The 21,215-nt window shown below is 39.1% G+C and overlaps 2 protein-coding genes across 3 annotated transcripts in view; one reads left to right on the forward strand and one right to left on the reverse strand.

Moving 5' to 3' along the window:
• Nucleotides 1–5,196, reverse strand: part of nt5dc1 (5'-nucleotidase domain containing 1) — a 77,823-nt gene extending 72,627 nt beyond the window's left edge. For both annotated transcript variants that reach the window (XM_037085500.1, XM_037085501.1), the window contains exons 1-6: nt 4,770–5,196; nt 1,684–1,775; nt 809–880; nt 578–687; nt 267–346; nt 96–177 (exon numbers count right to left, since the gene is read on the reverse strand). In XM_037085500.1, the coding sequence (XP_036941395.1) occupies nt 96–177; nt 267–346; nt 578–687; nt 809–880; nt 1,684–1,775; nt 4,770–4,862 (529 nt within the window). In that variant the 5' untranslated portion in view covers nt 4,863–5,196. The remainder of the gene's footprint in view (nt 1–95; nt 178–266; nt 347–577; nt 688–808; nt 881–1,683; nt 1,776–4,769) is intronic.
• Nucleotides 5,197–8,033: 2,837 nt separating this feature from the next.
• Nucleotides 8,034–20,960, forward strand: frk (fyn-related Src family tyrosine kinase). Its single transcript, XM_037086465.1, has 8 exons — nt 8,034–8,866; nt 11,168–11,289; nt 14,283–14,446; nt 14,613–14,781; nt 16,059–16,217; nt 17,229–17,410; nt 18,348–18,513; nt 18,737–20,960. Exons 1-8 carry the CDS (start codon nt 8,475–8,477, stop codon nt 18,943–18,945), a joined length of 1,563 nt encoding a protein of 520 aa, XP_036942360.1. The 5' UTR covers nt 8,034–8,474; the 3' UTR covers nt 18,946–20,960.
• The last annotated feature ends 255 nt before the right edge of the window (nt 20,961–21,215 follow it).

Here is a 21,215-nt window from a genome sequence, read left to right on the forward strand (position 1 = left end):
TGCATTTTGTTCTTTTTAAAAGTATGGACCCTTGACAAAAGACTGAAAATAAGATATAAGCTAGAGTGCGTTCTGCTTTGGATTAAAAGGCCTACCTTTGAATGCAGATGTGTTGTAATTGTGGTCGATGGCAGCAACCATGTCTTTCCAAAAATCGGAATTCACCTCATTTCCTCGCTATTCACAAAAACATAAAAGTTACATTTTACTATGTGATTTTTAGAATCTCAACCACTAATATGATACCATACCTTTTCAAATATTACCTTATGCAACATGTCCACAACTCTTCCACAGAGGAGAGCCCCAGGGAGGTCAAAGTAGTTGTCATAGAAATAGTATTTTGCTGCAAAGACCAGAAGAATCCAAGATAATACACATCATTAGTCTACATGAGAGAAAATAGCATAGGTGACAAAGATGTGTGTGTGTGCGTGTGTGTATGTGTGTATATATTATATATACACACACACATATATATATATATATATATATATATATACACACACATTTATACACACACACACACACACACACACACACACACACACACACACACACATATACATATATATACCAGATCTTGTGAAGGAGGTATTGAGGCTGTTGAAATGTTTCCACTCCCTTTTTGGACCATAATGTTTGATGATTTCCTCTGTGCTGAGGTCATTGGTTCCATGGGTCGCTCTAATCAAGCAAGAAAAAAATCTTGATAATACCAGTAAGGAAGTTCTGTGTAAACGATGACATGGAACTGAAGACATGTTTGGGACACAGTTCAAATACATTTCATGCAGCAAGAGCATACCGCAACACAGTTCCATCTTCAGCCAGCTTCACAAGGTTTCCATCTTCCAGATCCACCACTAGCCCTTTAAAGCTGGACACAGAATATTACAAACACACATATTTTAGCTAACATAAAATGTTAAATTCAGAAAAACACATTTTTGGCAATGCATTAACTTGCCACCGAACCAAAATCCAGTTAAATTAGAGTATTTCAATTGTATGACAGTGTGTTCGGTTGAGATATACTATAAAATGGGTCAGGGATATGTTTTATTTTGTTTTCACTCACACAAAGACTGTAAGGAGAAGAAAAACTAGTAACCTACCCTAGCTCCAATAGAAGTAAATAAATAAGCCTTTCAAACAACTCCAGAGCTATATGAAAACATTTTTCTTTTCCTTTGCCGGGTGATTTAAGCTGTGTGCAGACATGAATACATCCACACTTGGATACATGCAGCACTTCACGGGGTCTGAAAACGTAAGTCTTATGTTTCAGTTAAATTAGGATTGGCTTAAATATATAATATAAAGGGATAGTAAACTGACTAAGACAGAGTTAATTAATGCTTGCTTTCTTTCAGACCCTGATAGAGTGAGGTTGCAGTGTAATGTCTATGTTTTTTTATTGTGTTCATTGTCTTTTCAGCAACTCTTTTTGACTATTACAGCTGTCAAGCATTTGTATTCAGGTCGGGTAAAAATGTCCAATTGCAATAGTCAACACAGGAAAGTAGGCATTTTTATCGTGACAGTGCAGGTTTGTACACTGTGATTCCAAGGCTGTGTTTTAAACCGTAAGTACTGGAGGAACATAGTGTTAATATCACTGAAGGATAATTAGGTATTTATTTGACCTCTAGCCTGGGGCAACTCCTGCTGCTGACTCACCAGAAATCCCAAGTAGCAGGGGTTAGGTTCAGTAGGTCCTTGTCATAGCCTTTATGCTCCACCAGGTACCTTGCAAAGCTCTCATAGATCAGCTGCAAAACAATAGACATAACATCACTTACTACAATGAACAGCAAAATCATGATGCAAAGGGCAAACACCATGTGGCATAGAAAGCCAAGAATACAGGTTTTTCTTGATGTGTGATGATCAGTGACATTTTGATATTTGGAGGCAGCAGAACAAGTATTGACAACAGTTTACACAAAATGAAAATTCAGTCATGATCTACTCGCCGCCATGGCAATGAAAAGATCTTCACAGCATAGCAGTGTTGCATTCTCCTAAACAACTGAAGTAGCTGGGAATGTCTCCTTATAGGTCAGCCGGCATAATGCAAGCCTCTCGAAGCCCCCAGATGCCAAATTGATTTGAAAAGACATTGTTAACACCCTATTTTAAGATAAAATCAGCTGAAATAGTTAACGTCACAGACCAAGTACATGAGAGGGTGCGTGAGCTCGACCATCACGAGGGTTGTAATTAATGTCTTTTCAAATCAATTTGGGATCTCGGGACTTCCGGAGACTTTGATTACGCCAGATGAGTTGTATGGAGACATTTGTTTCCCCAATTGTTTTTGTCTGTGAAAAACTGGTCCACATCTACTTCAGTTGTTTAGGAGAATGCTGCAATGCTGTTTTGCTGAATCTCCCAAAATATTTTGTGGTTAAGTGATCTTGATTTCCCATCAGAATAGGGGTGAGTTGATACTGACTGAATTTTCATTTTTGAGTGAACTTTCCTTTAACATTTTGAGAATGTATGAACACTTAGCTAAAAGTTAGGAGTTCCATAGAGCTGAGATTAAATACAGAGCAATTAAGGTAATCAAATCTTCTATCTAGATCTTAAACACAAACTGGCTTGTAAAAGAAATCATTTGCATGTACACATCAACATTGGGGAAGGTTTTAACAGGTTTACAGGGCAACTGTTTTGTGGTTCCCCGTTCAAGGCTAAGTACTGACTAGATTAGTAGACATACATGTGACATGCATGGGACGAGAGAGAATAAATAAACTCCAGGCCTGACAGTGCCATAATGATTTGCTGGGATTCAAAGTCAATCTTTTTTTATCACTCAGTGCAGCGACAGCCCCTGGCATAGGCAGTATAGGCAAATGCTATCCATCCATAGGGGCAGCACAAATTAAGGAAGAAAGAGAAACATCCAATGATCAAGTTTTACTATTTTTTTACTAACACTACAGTAATACAATTATTTATAAAAAAAACTTGCCAAAAAAGTCCACAACAACATAACTACGTAACCCCTTAAATACACCCTATTTTCTAACTTTCCCGAAGAATCAAACAGCGCATCAACCTCCTCTTAATTAGACTTGTCCCGTGCCGTCAACACACTGGAGTTACCTGTGACTGAAACGTGACAACAGACCAGATCCCCCTGGTGCGAGGGAAGAAAAAGAAGAAGAGAAGAGGAGGAAAAATATATATGATGATAAATGATATATGATAGGATGAACTGCATGTAGTTACTGTTTGTGGACAGAGTTTCTAGCTGTGAAACACTGTGAAAAGACTCTTGAGGTATTTGGGGAATAACCCACAAAATACATTTGAGAAACACACTTTGACGTGCACTAACCATTCACTGTCTGCCTCAAGAAATCAGGCGTACATTTTAACTGACATCTCAGTTACGTTAGCCAATGTTAGCCTGCTTGTAATGCGTTAGTCAATTAAAATGCTCTCCATCTTCCATCCTGTTTTATAGTTAATAGCTTCAAAGTCTTACAATTGTTCATTGAATACAAGTTTGTTCAAGATGGAGGTGAAAATAAAAGTTATAATCAGTGGTGGAAGAAAGCATAATTTACAGGTACTTATTCCAAAAACAACAGCAGTGTAATGCTGTTTATACACTGATACTTCAGTATTTATAATTTTATAATGTCATTTATAATCATATGCCAGTCAGAGGTAAAGTACATACTTTAACTAAATGTTGCTTCTGATATGTAGGTGCTTTTACTTAATCAAAAGGATCTGAATATCTCTTCCCCCCTGGGCTATAATGTGGCTTAGGTGCTATAACTGGCTGGGTTTCCCCATCAGCAACTTTATTTATTAATATAATGTAACACACAGTGGTCACATATACTCCTTTATTCTCTTCAGATGCACTTTAGGAAATGTTTTGTTCCCACGCATGCACATCCTCGGGCACCTGCTTGACACCGAGTGCTCCTGTCCCTTCCCTGTCAGCACAGCAGGGCTCATTAAAACCTACCTACCTTCTTCTATAGGGTAAGAACATCTCAGTGGGCTTTCCATCCTTACAGTAAATCCGGTGGTCTCACAACAGATGTCTACATTATGCATGTTGCTGTGAGGATTCTGTAATACAGTTTTTTGTGAATTATTCTACCGAGTCCTTTGATTTTATATTGTTGTTTAATACCTCATTTATAGTGTACATTGCACTACAAGCAAGCGTTTCTTTAGTACTGTGTTATTTCTAAAATACAGAAAAGTGAAATAAAGCAATGCGGTGTCTTTAAGTGTATGAACGTAATTGGTTCAACATGATGGGGAGCCAGCTAAAAAAAAAATCTTGCCTAGGGCATCAAATTGGTCAGGGCCGGCTCTGAGCCAGTGTCACATAATCCAGCTAGACACCCAGAGTCTGCGGTGAATCTTGCTCCTAATAAAACAAATGCATCCTGATGTGAGAACATGCTGTTGCCAATTGGCCTCGAAGAGCATTTACAGACATGTATGACGATCGCCGCCGACGTTCAACCTGTGAGTCACGCAAAGTGACTGCAGCATCAGGAGCATCGCATCATCTCACACACATCTCTCATGTCAGCAATACCCACTCTGTTAGGCTTTTTCACCAGCATTTAATGACACAAACGAGACCCGGCTGACGAGGGATCGTGGAGCGTTATCGACGGCTCGGTGCTATTTTTAATCCAGATGTGTTGCGGATCGAAGCGTCGCGGCCACCGTATGATTATGTATTGGAGCTAGCTGCACGCGCTACACATACTCACCCTGGAGGTCTCCTTCAGATGGTAGCGGCAGAGCGTGTGGTCCAGGTCGAAGCCGATAACATCACTGTCGGACAGGCTGAAGTATTCGCTCATTGTGACTGAAGCCAGGGGGAACAGCAAGAGAAGCGCGCCGGAGCAGACCGTTTTACTGTCCACACATTAACTTGTGTACGGCAGCACAACACTACAGATATGTCAATGTCACTGTGTGACGGCGAGGATGGGACTGCTGTCTGCACACGCGCTGCTCAGTCTTCACTAACGGCACCGTAAAAAGAATTCACCGAGCCTGGCGTCCACCCAAATCAATTATTACCGAACGGTTAACAGTAAGTTACCCATGTGGAGGGAGAAGTTAAACTCCCGTGTGCCAGAGGAAGGCAGCAGAGAGGCGAGTGCGGGAGCGTGCAGTGCTTCCGGGTGTGAAACGAAACCGTAATACCTCTTGTATGTGCGTCAAGTGAATTAGGAAAGTGCATTCAAATATGCAAGGCTGGGAGATCACAAAACCTGTGAGAGAAACCGCTGGTTACAACCCACGGCCACTTCAAATATTGCACCAAAACAACAGAACATTCAAAGTGTAGAATTTGAATGTAATACAATGCACAAGTTTTAAAATGCATGTACAGTTACTAACAATTAGTGGAAGCCTGGAGGAGATGCACAGGTCATGACCAGGGGCGGCCCTAGACTATTTGGTGCCCTAGGTGAGCCCCAAAAAATAATAAATAATAATGATAGTGCCCCAACCCCACGAGAAAAGACCAAAGACCATGTCCAAAGAAATGCTGATTTATTTAAACAGTGATAATCCAATCAATATATCAACATGTGCAAATGAATAAACCTGTTCAATAATAAATACACAAAAAAGAAAAATGAAATCAGCTGGTAGATGATACAGCAATCTCCAAACCAACTCTGTTCTCATTAGGTCTGTTACATGAAGAGGCCAGTCAGCAGGATCAGCTGAAGGTGAATTGCCAGTGTTTGCTGCATCTAGAGGGCAAAATGATGGAATTCTGTTGCCCCCTTTTCGGCACCAAAACTTCTTAGGGTTCTGCTTCTGTACCCGCATCTGATGTAACCTTACTAGTTACATTATTTTCATCTTCCATTGCGCTCTCCTTCGTCTCCGCCATGCTGCTTTGCCTCTATTAACTCTCGAACGACCAGTGCCATAAACGAGTCCTTGCAGGTGACGTAAAAATGCCACCACAAAACATAATTTTAATAATATTTTTTTCTCGTTGCATATTTGGCGCCCCTCACTAGGTGGCGCCCTAGGCAAGCGCCTATGTCGCCTGTAGGAAGGACCATGTCAATGGGAAGGACCGCCACTGGTCATGATACATGTGTGGCATGTATTTCTCTCATATGAAGCAGACAAAACAACACTGAAAACGAATGGAAAACAATATTAGTTTGTGACTAAGTTTCTCCTTTTCGTCTGAAGAGAGAAGGGTACAACTCGCCTGTAAGCTAGCCAACGATTCCATCACCCCATGAATAATGCCTGCTGTTAGAGACAAGAGACACCAGAGGAACAGGCGCTTATGATTATTTCAGCAAAGAGGTCAGGGTAGCAAAACAAAATGTATGTAGAAAGGAAGTAATGTATCACCATACTGGATATACAGTAATTGAATAATGAAGTAATATATCTTGTCATTTTCAGGGTGTACGTATAGTATCTGGTCTGAAAATCAACAGATCAGAATGAAAAATGGAATTATTCCTTATGTTCTCTCTGCGAGGACTCAACCATTTGTTAAAAGAATACTGAAGGTAAAGATGATTTTGCTGTCACCAAGTGACTAGTCTGTGAACACTATGCCTGTGTCCCAATTCCTTTGCTACAGTTGAGGCAGATGTCAGCAGAAAGTCATCATTACCATCTTGTTGTGAAAAAAGGTGACATTCATCCAGCTTTATTAGTGTAACTTACCACAGGCCATCCATGATCCTCTTAAGTGACCCTGAACTTTGTTAGTGCAGTGCTCAATTTGTATTGTACAGTTCTTTTAGACAATACATAGGCTACATGATAATAAATGAAATATTTCTGTCTTAAATGATTTGCATGCTCCTTCTGCTTCTGGTAAAAGTAAATCATGCTATAAAAGCTGTGTTTGTTTTTCACTACACAGAATATTTTAGAATGTACTGCTGAACGTTCTTTAAAATTGAAAGTATATACGACAAAGCCAGCAATGATATCAAATGTTTGATGCCTCGAAATATGTGCTGAGACCCTGTTTCTAATGTTGCTGAAGTTTGGTGCTGTTCTGAGCATTATTTGTGGCTTTTTGATGGTGATTTATACTTGGATCCATTTACAGCAGTGTATTGTTGTTGTGCGGTCTGCAAACTTTATCTCTCGAGGGGGGGGTCGTACTCGGTGTCAAGGTGTGTTAGACCATGGATTAAACTTACACCGGAATATCCCTTTAAGAGGGAATCAATTTGTGTGACAGTAAATGCACTAACAAGTAATTAGAAATATTCTGGTACAAGAATGTTTCCCTAACCCAATCGAAATACATTATGTTCTCAAGAAATTCGAAGCTGATGAGGTTAAGATTATATGGAGATACATTTTATTCCCTTTCCCTCCTAAGGTGAAATAGGTCAGCGTCAAAATCTTAAATGAGATTTATCCAACAAACGATCATTGAGACTGAGGTTTAACTTTGATGTGAATAACTGTTTTTTGAAAGTGCAATTGAAAGTCTGGAACATATGTTGTTTCATTGTGAATCAGTGCAACTGGACTGACATGCAGGACTGGCCACAGTCCAAGAGGATTATTTAGAATTTCTGCAAAAATTCAGAAATTTGATTTTTTTCAATCAATATTTAACTGTCATTAAGTACATTCTTTATACACAAATTCAGATACTTCAAAGCTTAACCCTGCAAATTAAATTTCTGTTGATTGTGAATGATAAAATATATATGTCAAAGCATTCTATTTGTTCATTCTGCACAAATTAATTTGATGAGACCTGCTTCTTTCATTCTCTATTTGATTTACTTATTCTGATTCTGATCATTATTATTATTTCATTTTTTAATAATAATAATAATAATAATAATAATAATAATAATAATAGCTTTGAGAGTTGTGTTCCCTCTTACTATCCCATAACTTTTACTTAGTTGGCACACGTATTTTACACACCAGCTCGTTTTATTTATTTATTTATTTATTCATTTTTTTATGGTCAGTCCTACGATACTTTTAATATGTCTTGCAGAAACCGGCATCTATAGTAAATCACTGACAAATGTATGTCAGGGGAAAATCATGACTCGTTCTTCCAGACCTCGCTCAGCTGCACACAGGTGCTTTCCTTCAATATGGCCGCCTGAGGGCACATGACGTCACGGGCCGGGCCGCTCCCCATTCCTCAGCAGGTGGAGGAGGTTGGCACGCGGGGACATGGACCGTGGACTCCCGACCAAATGTCTCCGAGGACACTTCACGTTGACGTTGCAGTCAGTCGCTTCCCTCGGTGTGCTGTGTTAGCTAGGTGTGTGCTGAGTTCAAGGACCACTGCTGCGTGTGTGAGTCCGGATTGTTATTATGACTCCTGACTTAATTGAGCGCGGATACTGAGCGAGGAGAGGGGATTTCCTCAAATCACATTTCCGTCTGTATTCGTGGCACAACATGTTGCTGTGATTGACAACTGTATCATGGAGATCCAAGAGAGGTTGTCATCGTGTTGGCAGACTTTTCTGGCATTTTTTAAAAAGCCGAACGAACGCGGGGATGCGACGAGGCGTGAGGAGAAAGCTGCCACTGTTCTTGAAAATCCCGGAGCTAAAAGCGCAGAGCCAGACTTTCCTTCCAAACGAGCTGGACCGACGCAGCAGGGGGCGAAAGCCGGGCTCTACATCGCCCAGTATGATTACTCGGCGCGCACTGGGGAGGACCTGAGCTTTAACGCCGGGGATACTTTAGAGGCTCTAGATAAGAGTGCTGGTGATTGGTGGCTCGCGAAAGCCCTCACCGGGGTCTCGGCCTCCAAAAAGGGATACATCCCCGCCAACTATGTGGCACCAGTGGAGAGTATTGATGCAGAACCGTAAGTAAACTTTGACCATCATCCCTGCTCATTTTTATGAAGCGAGTAACAATTCCCTTTTCAAATATCCGTCTGTGACGTTGTTTCTGATGATATTGTCTGAGGTCTCTAACTCTTTAACTCTTCTAGAATGTCTAATGACAAAGCTTATACGATCCTGTAAAGACCACCGATCTGATATTGGTGTGGAGAAACGTGTGCCAGCAGGTTTCACACTGGTGTTTAAGAATATCCGCAGAGTCAAGTCTTGAGTTAAACTAGTTAATGATTGTCTGTGACCAGGAAATATAAACTTACAGGTTAATGATTTCCACGAAGGAAAGGCTCGAAAACAAAAAGAACATCAACAGTGCATTAAAATGCCTTTGCTGGTATTTCATGGACAGTCGCATGTAGGCTACTGTTTAACTTGACGTCATCCTGGATGGCTAGAAAGTCGTTTTGTTTCAGATAGCCACTTCAATACACCAGGAAAGGTCTTGACTTGTTCACACACTAGACTATGTGTAACCCATGCAGATTTTGTTTTCACTAAAAATATAACGAAAAAGAAAAAATAACCTACTAGACGTGATATCACAGTGCAACCAGTTTCCAAACAGCTGTTCTCTGGTTTTTCCTGTTTAGTCTCCGGACATGACAATAGCTTGATTCCCTTATGACATAGTTTCAGTAAATGACAAACCTGCTAGACATGATGTCAGACTAGTTTGTTGCACCAAATGTTGCCACTCTAAAGTAGAGCATGGGACTCTAATTGTTTAAAGGTCAGGTTAAAGGTTTTTTTTTTTTTTTTTACCTTTCTATATTTACCTGTTCTTATAAGTGTAACACTGACCAATTCCTTAAGCATTGGTGCATTATATCAATGAGAAGTCAGGCAGAATTTTATAGTCCACAGAACATTTCAGAAGAAACAGCATCCTCCTAAATGACTGAAGTAGATGGGGACTTCTGTCTGGCTTAATCTAAATCTCCAGAAACTCCCAGGATCACAAATCGATTTTTAAAAGATGCTCTGTACACCCTTGACAGGAGGCTGAGCTTGATTACCTACTGCAGACGAGGTGTGTGCGAATGCTTTTAGATTAGCAGCAACAATGAATATTTAATTTCAAAAAGGGTTGTAAATAATGTCTTTTCAAATGAATTTGGGATTGAGGGGCTTTCAAGGATAATGCTGTAAGCTGTAGGGACCCATTTTATGTCTTCATCTACTTGTTTGGGAGAATGCTGCAAATCTGCTATGCTGTGAAGCTCCAGAGATATTTTGTGGACAAAAGCTATGCTAATACAGCCTAACCCACTAATAAAGTTGCACATTATTTATGATATACTATTTTTACATAAGTTATGTTTCCACAATAAAATTTACCTATCAACGACCTTAGATCTCGTCCACTTACTGTCTCTCCACGACTGTGTTCGCCTCTGAAATCCAGCTTGTGTTGTGAAGTCATTTCCAGCAGTGTTTTTTTTTTGTTTTATGTTTCTTACAAAACTTTCATGTTGCCGTGTCACATGTTACAAAGTGTGTTGCGCAGACACACAACTGTAGGACAGTCTACCTAGGACAAAAAACAAAACACATTCTTGGAACACAGTAATGCTGTGTAACTTAATATAGTAACTGTTATATGATTGCTGATTGTGTAGTTGTAATGCCTTACACTGCTCTTTACTAGGTAAAGTAATAATGTCACTAACATATTATTGACTAATGTGATACTGCCCAACACTATTAAGCACCTCCTAATGTCTCTGTTAATTAATTGTAAGTTTATGGTAATTTTACTATTTCAGCTCATATTGATTAATATGATCAATATGAGCTGAAATAGTAAAGACCTATAATACAGATGTAGTTCTGTATCTTTGTTAATGTCAAGTAAATGTCATGAAAAGACCAAACCAACAATATTTCATCCACCTTTCACTTTCCCACCTGCCTAGTTTCTTTCTTACAGCCCCAGGCCCACTGGTTCCTAACAGACGTATCTTTTAAAAGGGTCATGGATTTAATTTGTGCAGCTGTGTTTTGTAGTTTTAACAAAAATCTTCTTGAAACAGGAGGATGAGAACAACAGCTAAAATACTTGTTAGCTATCACCAGTTTCTGTCTTTAAAATTAGGTGTTGATAAAAATGTTTGATGGAGTAAAACATTCTGTGTTCAATCACATTAGCAGTTAACACAGTGGACCTCTTTTGCAATTGCTGTTTTTTAGATTGCTGTTTATATCCAGATATTTTTGTAATGTTTGACCAGCTCGTCTTCCTTTGCTTTAATTCTGATCTGCAGATGGTATTTTCCTGACACCAAGAGGCTGGATGCAGAGAAGATGCTGATGGCAGGAGGGAACCAGCATGGCTCCTTCCTCATCAGAAACTGTGAAAGTCAGAAAGGGGAGCTCTCCCTTTCAGGTAAGCTAAGCTAAGAATTTACAGTGGCAACTTAATATGAAATGAATAAGCTGTCCTCTGAAACCAAACACTCATTCATGTGAATTTTGTATTTTTTGCTTGTTTATTTACTTAGAAAGAGAAGTACACATTAATATTGGCAAGTGGAATTATGTATGGTTGGAAACAAAAGAAAATATTTTTCCAAGTAGTTGAATTCTGAAGCCATAAAATATATGCTTGTTAAATTCAGCTGCTAATCTTAGGGTTTTGATGGTCAGGATTGACCATAAGTGGTATAACTGATTCAGTTTACTTACTGGAGGTGTGTTGGAATGGGGTATGCCTCCCATAAAACTATACATTTAAAATAAATGTGTATCATTAGAGATATCTCAAAATGGGTTCAGGTTTCGACCACTGACTATAAAAATATGGACATAACTGCTTTAAACCTGCATCCTTTCTAATGGCTAGCAGTGATTGACTTCCTCGGTTCCCAAAAGATCTGACTGTATGTAAGCTGACGGGAAAATAACATATTAATAACAAATTCATGTTGTTTTATGGTCTCAATCACTAGTTTCCAAGTCTCATTCAATACAGTATGATGTTTTTTCTGTTTGATTTTGTTTTTTGCAAATTGTTGGCTAATGTAAAGGAAAACAGACAATGACGAAGATGTACCTTAGGCCATGGCTAGCTTGTGACTGAAAAGTTGCTACCACAGCATTACTATAGCCGCAGCAATGTGTGCCAAAGGCAGTTCTGCGTTTGGCATGCAGAAGTGCCAAAAAGTGCAGTTCCTCAAATGTCCACTTGAGGCGGAATACAAGCGTCTGTACTATCTTGTAGCTAATGTAGAGTAAGGTCTTGTCTGTCTCTAATGGATAAACTGCTATAAACTGCTATATACACAAATCACGATGCAATCAAACTCAGGAGGAAATTGCTTCTCTTTACATATGACCAAAACTAGCTTGTTTGCCATAGCTAGCTTGGTAGCTCCCAGCTAGCTGGGCCTTTTTAAATACCGGTAACTAGGTTTCATATGATCATTTGATTAGCCAGGATTCAGGCAGAGTCAGGCATTGCCAAGATGACTATGGTCAGCACCACCTACTTTGCACTGCCTCTTTAGAAACATTTGGGTAATGTCGATTGCTCTGATATCCTCCCCAGGCCACAGTGCCAGTTGAGGCTTGAAATGGTACATCACAAAGTAATGGAAATTATGTGTTTGAGGTAACATTCCTTACATCCAGACAGACATCCATGCTTTTATCATTAAACTACAGCTATGTAACTTTTGTAGAGCAAATGACGTTCTTTTTATATTTTGAATGAGTCAGTTCCCTGACTTTGACTCTTCTCTACCTGCGATACTGTTTGACTATAAATTAGCACAGAATTGCAGAACTGTGGCTTGGCTTTTGGCCACTGTTTATCAAAGGTCAGCTGCATAAACTTGATTAAACATTAATGCGATTTAAATATAGTAATTAACCCCATGTTTGCTAACCAGCTCGTTTTTACAGAATAATTAGAAAACCAAAAATGATTAAAGAACCTGTTTGGTGCTATAATGCCTTGATAATGTTACAAAAGTGGTGAGACTAACATTATATTTAACTTTTTCTAGTGTATTATTTCACTTGATCGGTATTATTTTGTCATATGAAGTCAAGCTAGGCAGCTGGATAGCATTCTGTTACCTGTGTAGTTCACTGCCACAAAACACACATTTCCAATAACACCCCTGCATTGTTCAGTGAGTCACTCATTCCCTCAATTGACTCTACTGATGAATGGATTCAAGGTCATCAAGTTAGATAGATAAAGGACTCTACTACTATAAAGCTGGTGAGATAACTTTATCCCTCTCTCTCCTCTAATCTAGTCTTTCCACTCTGGCTTAGCTCTTTCCATTATAACTAAATTCTTTCCATTGTCAGTCTTTAAACCTTGTTGATGACATATTCATTTCACCATTTGCCTCTAACCTCAGGTCAAAGTAAATTCTAAGCTGTTGTTGAAACATTTGGGGTACAGGCATGATGCCCCCCAAATTTGGCAATTTTATGACCTTAAAATAATTCTGCCTGAAACAGTGGCAAAAAAAACATACACCGCTAAGTTTCCTACTATCTATACCATACACACTTTACTATGAACTGATAAGTCTAAAAGTTAACTCTAAGTTAGGACCTCTGTAATATCATTTAGCCACTTGTTAGCAAATTACTTTTTTAAGATGTGTAAACACTTTTTTAATTCAGTGTTCAGCTTGTTAGCTTGTGTTAACCACAGACCTTATTTCGATGTAACTGAATACCCATTCAATTAACCAACGGACTTTGAGACTACCTGCCTAGAGCCATGCAGCAGACAAGGGCCCACTCCCATGTGTTGCTAATATTAATCTATGTAGCACTGGTAGGGGCCCAGTTATGAAGCAGTGTTATTTTTTATTTGATGACTTGATAGATAGCGTGAAGTTGTGAATGAATTACAAGCATCCATGCACTTAAACCATCAAATAAATGTCAGATGTCATTGTGATAATACCAGTAACGAAATGAATGGCTACTGATGACGCGTGAGGGTCTTAAAGGGTTTCCCCATTTAATAAGGGGGTTTTCAACCACCATCCTAGAGGGACAAGTGAGCACTCAAAGAGAAGGGATAACATTAGAAGTGAGACTGAGCCAAAGTTAGCAACTAGCTTGTGAACATAGTGGAACAGTGTTTTGTTTACCTTGTGTTGCATTGTGCCAAAATGACCAAAAAATCAATCAGTGCTGCTTTAAACCACAGTTAATACTCTCAATAAAAGCATATTTCTATCATGAAATCAAGAAGTCAAAGGAATAATACAAATACACATTTTATTTTTTTAACTATGGAAATGGATACATTTCAAATAAATAATGCTGGGCATAGAAGATGATGGAGAAACCACACTTATACAGTTCTTGACTGAGTCAGTCACTGATTACTGACTTGTCTTTCAGTGCTGGACAATGGGAGGGTGAAGCATTACAAGCTGAGAAAACAAGAGAATGGTCACTACTTCGTGTCAAGGACAAGAGCCTTTCAAACACTGAATGAGTTGGTGGAACATTACTCCAAACAGTCTGATGGGCTCTGTGTGCGTCTGATTGAACCATGCAAAAAGGTAAAACAGTTGGATTTAGCAACTCAACACATCCTGTTTGTTTTCAACACCCCATTGTTGTCTTGTTTTCAGAAAGTAGGTTCACCCTTCTATAAAACATAAAGTTCCATTGTCCTATCAGTGACAAACATATCATTATAAATAGTGACTCTCCCTGTTTGTGTAGATGGAGGCTCCACAGACTCATGGACTGTCATACAACACTGTGGACCAATGGGAGATTGACCGCAAATCCATCAAGCTGCTGAGGAAGCTGGGAGCTGGTCAGTTTGGAGAGGTGTTCGAGGGCCTGTGGAATGATACCACAGCAGTCGCAGTGAAGACCCTAAAACCTGGTACACTAATGCCACCTTCTTTTCTCACTGAAGTTGTTAAACCAGAAACAATGTAGAAAAATAAAAAACAAGGATAGTTGTTGTCATCCCTCTAGACAATTTTCAGTGTAATCTAATCACAATCTATCAATATCTATATGTATCTATTATATAGATAGATAGATAGATAGATATATTTATTATTTATTATTATTATTATTATTATTATTATTATTTAGGAGTATTTAGCAGCATATACCTTGACTGTCTTTGGCACACTCCTAGCCCTAGATATCTAAGTTAGTTATTGCTCCATGTGTCGTCTTACTGCAACAGACAGAGAGGAAGTAATTGGAATATATTGCTAACACTACTTTACCAGCAGCTCTCTGGGAGGCATAAACTGAGAAGGTAGTGTGTTAATATTTAACGTTTTATGTGGAAGCATTTGCTTTCAGTCAAACTAATGTATTGCTGATAAACACTGTACACATTCATATACTTCAGGCTTTGTACCATTAGCACTGGGGATAAATATTTATTAAGGTTGGTTGCATTCTTTAAGTCTCACCTGTCCAGCAGAAAGCAGGTAACTTCTGTGTCAGTCTGAAAATATTTCTCAATCATCAGGTGACTCTGATGTTGTTTTATGCCGTCATTTGTCCCAATGTTGATGTACAATAATAGAAAACCTAAATTATTGGTTATTGGCAGATAAGAAATTATATCTGATGAATGCAGCCACTAATGCAAAGCTTAATTGCTTTTGTGCAGCATCTACACACAATAGGTGGTGGTATGCATCTTTTAAAGGTGTTTTGTGAGCAGCCAATTAAAACAGAGAAGAAGAACAACCAAACATGTTGCTGTTGTGCTCATAATGCTGAACTGCTTCACCTGTGTTAAGCCTCACACTCAGGTGTGCATATACTAAAGGATAGCAATTTATTTTAAAAATACGAAAATGTTTGTTTCTATTATTGGTTATTTTATCAGTCTCTGTCATGAGAGTCGAGTAATTATCGGTTATCGTATTGGCTGGAATAAAATCCATATCATGCATCCCTATTCAGGGTTCCCCCCAAACGGTGGCACTGCGCCACTATACTCATTTTCAATGTTAGCTGCTTTGTAGCGGGTGAGGGTGACGAGCGAGTGTCTGTCCGTCCCCCGCCTGACGGCGAGGAGTGTCATCTTCCCCACCCCCCCGTCCGACGATAGCGAATCACTAAAGACATCACACATCAAAACAATGCCATGTCAAGAGTCAATATACCATCATTGAACACCTCTGGCAGGTTCCATGGACGCTGAGGACTTCCTGAGAGAGGCTCAGATCATGAAGAGGCTCCGGCATGCCAAGCTGATCCAGCTGTACGCTGTGTGCACCATGGAGGAGCCCATCTACATTATCACAGAGCTGATGACAAACGGCAGCCTGCTGGAATATCTCCAGAGTAAGACAGCCTCACCTGAACATGTTAGGATCTACTGCTACTTTATGACAGGGTCAGAGTCCAATGCTTCTTCCTGATGGTTGCAACTTTCCAGAACAGGCTTATAAATCAATTTCTTATACATACATTTCCTCACAGTTTCCAGGGTCTGTTCACTTCCCCTTTGAGTTCCACTGAAAGTTTTTGTATTTTTTCAGATTGGATGGAATACTTTATAAAGGATACGTTGAGTGAAAAGATAGAATGCTGAGAAAGGAGAGGCCCGAGTAATGTTTTATTTTTCAGACATTCAGTTTGGCTTCCTGGCTAATTTACTGGTTGAAAGAGTCCAGAATTTGCTCATTCTGTTCTGTTGTCAAAAGACAAGGACACTTGCTAATGTTTACCCAGTTTATCTGTTGGCACCAAGCCTGACATGACAGGTAAAGACCATGTTGAGGAAGAGAATAGGGTCACTGGTTTCATAGTCCTAGTCATATTGTGCTCATTTTTTTGTTCAGGTCCAGATAACTTCTGGACATGTTAGAACTGCTGTAGTACTACACAGAACCAACATTTGGTTCCAAGAAAGTGAAAACTACTACCACTACTAAAGATTTTGGAAAATGACAGATTATTCGTTCTGGTATAAGATGACTTACTATGATTACTGTAACCATTCAATCTCACTATCTCAATGGATACAGAGAAGTTTTTCATTTAAAAAAAAAATGTATATGTTTATAAGACAATGTTGAGAAAATGATCTTTGTGCTCATGGATCTGCATTTTTTTTTTTTAAATGAAGTATGTATGCCAATAGTGTGGTGGTGTAATAACACAAACACTTTCTTCTACAGAGCGCTGAGCCATCACATTAGGAGTGTTAATAAATCTGTAGAGTTAGAAGCACAAACAAAACAATTACAAATTTTTCAAATTAAATTGATAGGCTTTCATTCTCTGCCACTGATAATACCTCAAACATGGTGTGACTGCGACTAATGCTATGCCTTTCTACCTTGTTGACAGAGGATAAGGGTAGCACGCTACAGATTTCCGACCAGATTGAGATGGCTGCCCAGGTGGCATCAGGAATGGCTTTCCTGGAGCTACAGAACTATATCCACAGAGACCTGGCAGCCAGGAATGTCCTGGTGGGTGAGAACAACATCTGCAAGGTGGCTGACTTTGGCCTTGCCAGGGTCTTCATGGTGGGTTTGACATTTAAAGTAGTATTGTAATAAATGTAAACTACTCTAAAAACTCTTTCCATTCCTGCAGGCACTCATCTGGTTAGATGGCAGTGTTAGTTCCTCCTCTGTTCTCTTTTCTTCATTTTATGCACTTGACAGTGTTCACACCCTTCTCACCCCCAACACAGACCCTATACTACTGACACCACTGATGTACACATATTTTGTCATTTGTTGTTCTGTTTGTGCATAACTTAGTTATTCCTGTTCCATGGTTTCATCTTAAATGTTGTCTCTTATCTGATTATGACTTGAAGAGCTAGGTTGTGATACATTATAGAGCCTCATGTTTAGTTCTCACAGAAAGCAAAGCAAATGTTTTGAATATACATACAAATTCAATAGTCATGAATCAATGGGTTTGCCAACTCTGTGAAAGGTAAAAATAATCAATTCTGCTTGAAATGTATGTGTTGTGCAGCTTTGCTAATTGTTGTGTGGAAGGGTGGAGAGAGTCAGGTGCAAAGCTACACCTAGAGGAATAAACACCCAGAGTCAATCATATTCACTTCTGATTCATAGCTGTCCATAAATGGGAAAATAGATGACTTTGTAATTTTTGGAAATTAAAAGTGGATTATCTTCACTGTCAATTATCAACCAAACTGCAGCAGCAATCTACAGAGTTGAGCTCCACTGTCGTATATTTATTTCCTTCAGTGTCTGCTGGCTGTAGCTTGAAGGGAAATGCACTGTATGTTATGAATGTACAGCAGAGAGAGGAAAAAGAAGAGAGAGAACGAGAGTCTCTGTTGACTGCTGAGTTCAGTGAGAGGCTCAACTGAATTCACAAACACAGACACTGGCTGAGTCTTTGCCAGTTTTGTCTGGCCATGTTGCAAAAGTCTGAATTCTTAAACTAAAGTCTGTCTTGTGTATGTCATTTTGTTTCTAGAAAGAGAGTGAAAATGTGTATGAGGCTAAAGAAGGAACTAAGTTCCCAGTGAAGTGGACTGCTCCAGAGGCCATACACGACAACAAGTTCAGTATCAAATCTGATGTTTGGTCCTTTGGAATTTTGTTGTATGAGATCATGACATTTGGACAGATGCCATACCAAGGTAAGCCTTTCATCAACTTTGTTATAAATCATGAATTAATGTTTCTCAGACAGAGAAATTTCCCAAAATGGATGTGATGTATTAAGAGTTTTATGAAAAGTCAAAGTGCCATTCTTTTTTGGTAATTGAAAGTCTCAACACCTTCCGGGTAAACATTTAATGCAAAATTACTGTCTGTTGCAAACTCAGTTTTTGTGTAATGTCTTTTGAATGATTCTTCCAGCCATGACCAACTACCAAGTGGTTCAGAGGGTTCCCCAGGGCTACAGGATGCCACGCCCCCCAAGCTGCCCCAAAGTCATGTATGACATCATGATGGACTGCTGGAAGGAGAGCGAACAGGATCGGCCCACATTCGAGACCCTGCAGTGGAAGCTGGAGGACTACTTTGATCTGGATGTGACCTCCTACGACGACGCAGGCCGTTATTAACACACTGTCCAGGCTGTGACACATGGAAGACAGGAACAAATAAATATTTTCTCCCGGCAGTGACACAAAATCAGAATTAGCTGAATCCAACCATGAACACACATTGATGTTTTTTATGAAGTAAGATTAAATTGTAATTTCAAGTACCGTACAATGCAGCCCAATGAAGGAACTGAAATGTTTGAACTGACATGCAGTGAGGAAGCTTTTACTATAGCGACAGTTGGTTGCAACACATCGGGGCGCGCTTTGTTTGACAACGGACTGCACTTTTAGACAGGTTGTGTACTTGTCTAACTAAACTCTTTGAGCGTACTTGACTCGGAGAAAGACAGAAAGCTGCTATCTGTGCATCTTGATTAACCAGTTCTTCTTGAACTTAGCATAGCACAGATTTTTTCCACTTGCTACCAAGCTATTTATGAGTCATGTTTACGTGCAAGCTCAGTCTGTTTGGCTTTGTGTCGACTGAGAGATTGAACCATCTAAGCTTACTATTGATGGCATATGTAGTGACCAGAAGTGACTTAATATTATTTAAAGGTAGGTGACTGTCTTTTGCCCCCACATCTAGAGGAGCATACTAAATGAAAGCACAATACAATTGCCTCCTTATTATACAAGCTACAACTGCTTTATCTGCATCAAAATTAAATTAATTTCATTTTAAGGTGAAGTCCACGCCCTCCACTGAAGTACATTCTCTTCTGCCATTGATGCAAAACTGCTACAAGGAAGCTTAAAAGACAGGAGCGTGGTCAGATTTGACCAGCATCCTATAGGTGCCATGAAGGGGAAAAAAATCATGCACACAGATTTTAAAACTAAAATCTGTTGTTGAAAATGAAGAATTTGTTCACACAAGTGATCTGAGCATAACACTGACATGTTAGAAAATATTTTTCTTTTTTAAAATATTCTTTTGTGTCTCCTGGCTGTGTCTTCTCCACACAATCTGATATCCACCGATGACGTTGCTCCTGGAACATTATTAGTGTTGCCATCATAGCAACTGACCAATCATGTTTTTTTTTGTAATGCCATAGATTTATGCCTTCTGTAAAAAATGTTAGAAAATATGCACACGGTAGAATTTTTATTTCAACCGGGTGCATAATATTGTGAATGAGTCTAATTGAACAAGGATTTTTGTTCCCCAAACCTAACAAAGTATTCTTGTTCCCTACACTCACCACCACACTCACACCAATTTTTTTCCCTTAACCTCACCAAGTACTTTCTATGCCTAAACCTGACCAAATGTTTTTGTTCTCCTAAACCTAAATGGATATTTTATGTTTTCGTTCCCAAACCTAATCTAACAGACACAGAAAACTAATAAGAATGGAAAAAGGTAAACCTCAGAGTTATTGTCCTGGCGAAACATTAATTATGATATTTTAGATATAACACCAACACGGCAATATCAGACAGACGTCTTCTCCAGTTGGGTAGGGAGCAGCACAGGCAGCAGGGGTACCAACATGTTGGCAGGTGTGTTTTGCTATAAGGTGCCTACAAAAAACAAATGAATTCCTTCATATTAATCGTGTCTCCTCGTGCTCTCAATATTTTATTGTGTGTCATTTTAGCATTAAGTTGCACCCACATCACTTTGTAGCCAGTGGTAACGTAATGCAAAATATAGATTGAAAGCTGTCATGTGGGACTTGGAGTATAATGGTTCAATGACTGAAAAATGTGACACTGAACTCACTTCCTCCTTTTTAATGCAGAGCTGCTCTCAGATCAGTGGCCACATTCTTTGTAATCATGAGTGGCCACAATATTAAAGACATGACACGCCTAGTCGCATGCTTGACACAAATGAATAAGTGGTTAACCCCATTGGATCATCTCATGCGCTTATGATTTTTGTAGCTGTTTTTATTGTCATGAACAAATCCTTAATAATGTACATTATAGCCATGGCAGTGTTTATATATGTAATCATTCTGTATTTTAATATAAATTCATTTTATGAATAACCTAATTAAAGGACTTATATTTACTCAGATGTTGGTTGGGTTATTGCTTCTGATCTGGAGGTTAACTGCAATTTTAAAACAGCTTGAATTAAGATCAACAGGTCGACATCAAGGTCAATCAGGAAACAGAGAAAGCGAGTGTACAGGGTTAATACATTAGAAGAGATGATACAAATTGTATTCAAACATAAATGCACGTAAATTCATTCTAATATGTTGAATAAGCCAGCAGGCTGCAGAGCTTTCTCAAATTGTGTTCCTTTTAAATGCACTGTGTCACTG

The sequence above is a fragment of the Acanthopagrus latus genome, chromosome 22 (assembly GCF_904848185.1).
Source record: "Acanthopagrus latus isolate v.2019 chromosome 22, fAcaLat1.1, whole genome shotgun sequence".
NCBI classification, from domain to species: domain Eukaryota; kingdom Metazoa; phylum Chordata; class Actinopteri; order Spariformes; family Sparidae; genus Acanthopagrus; species Acanthopagrus latus.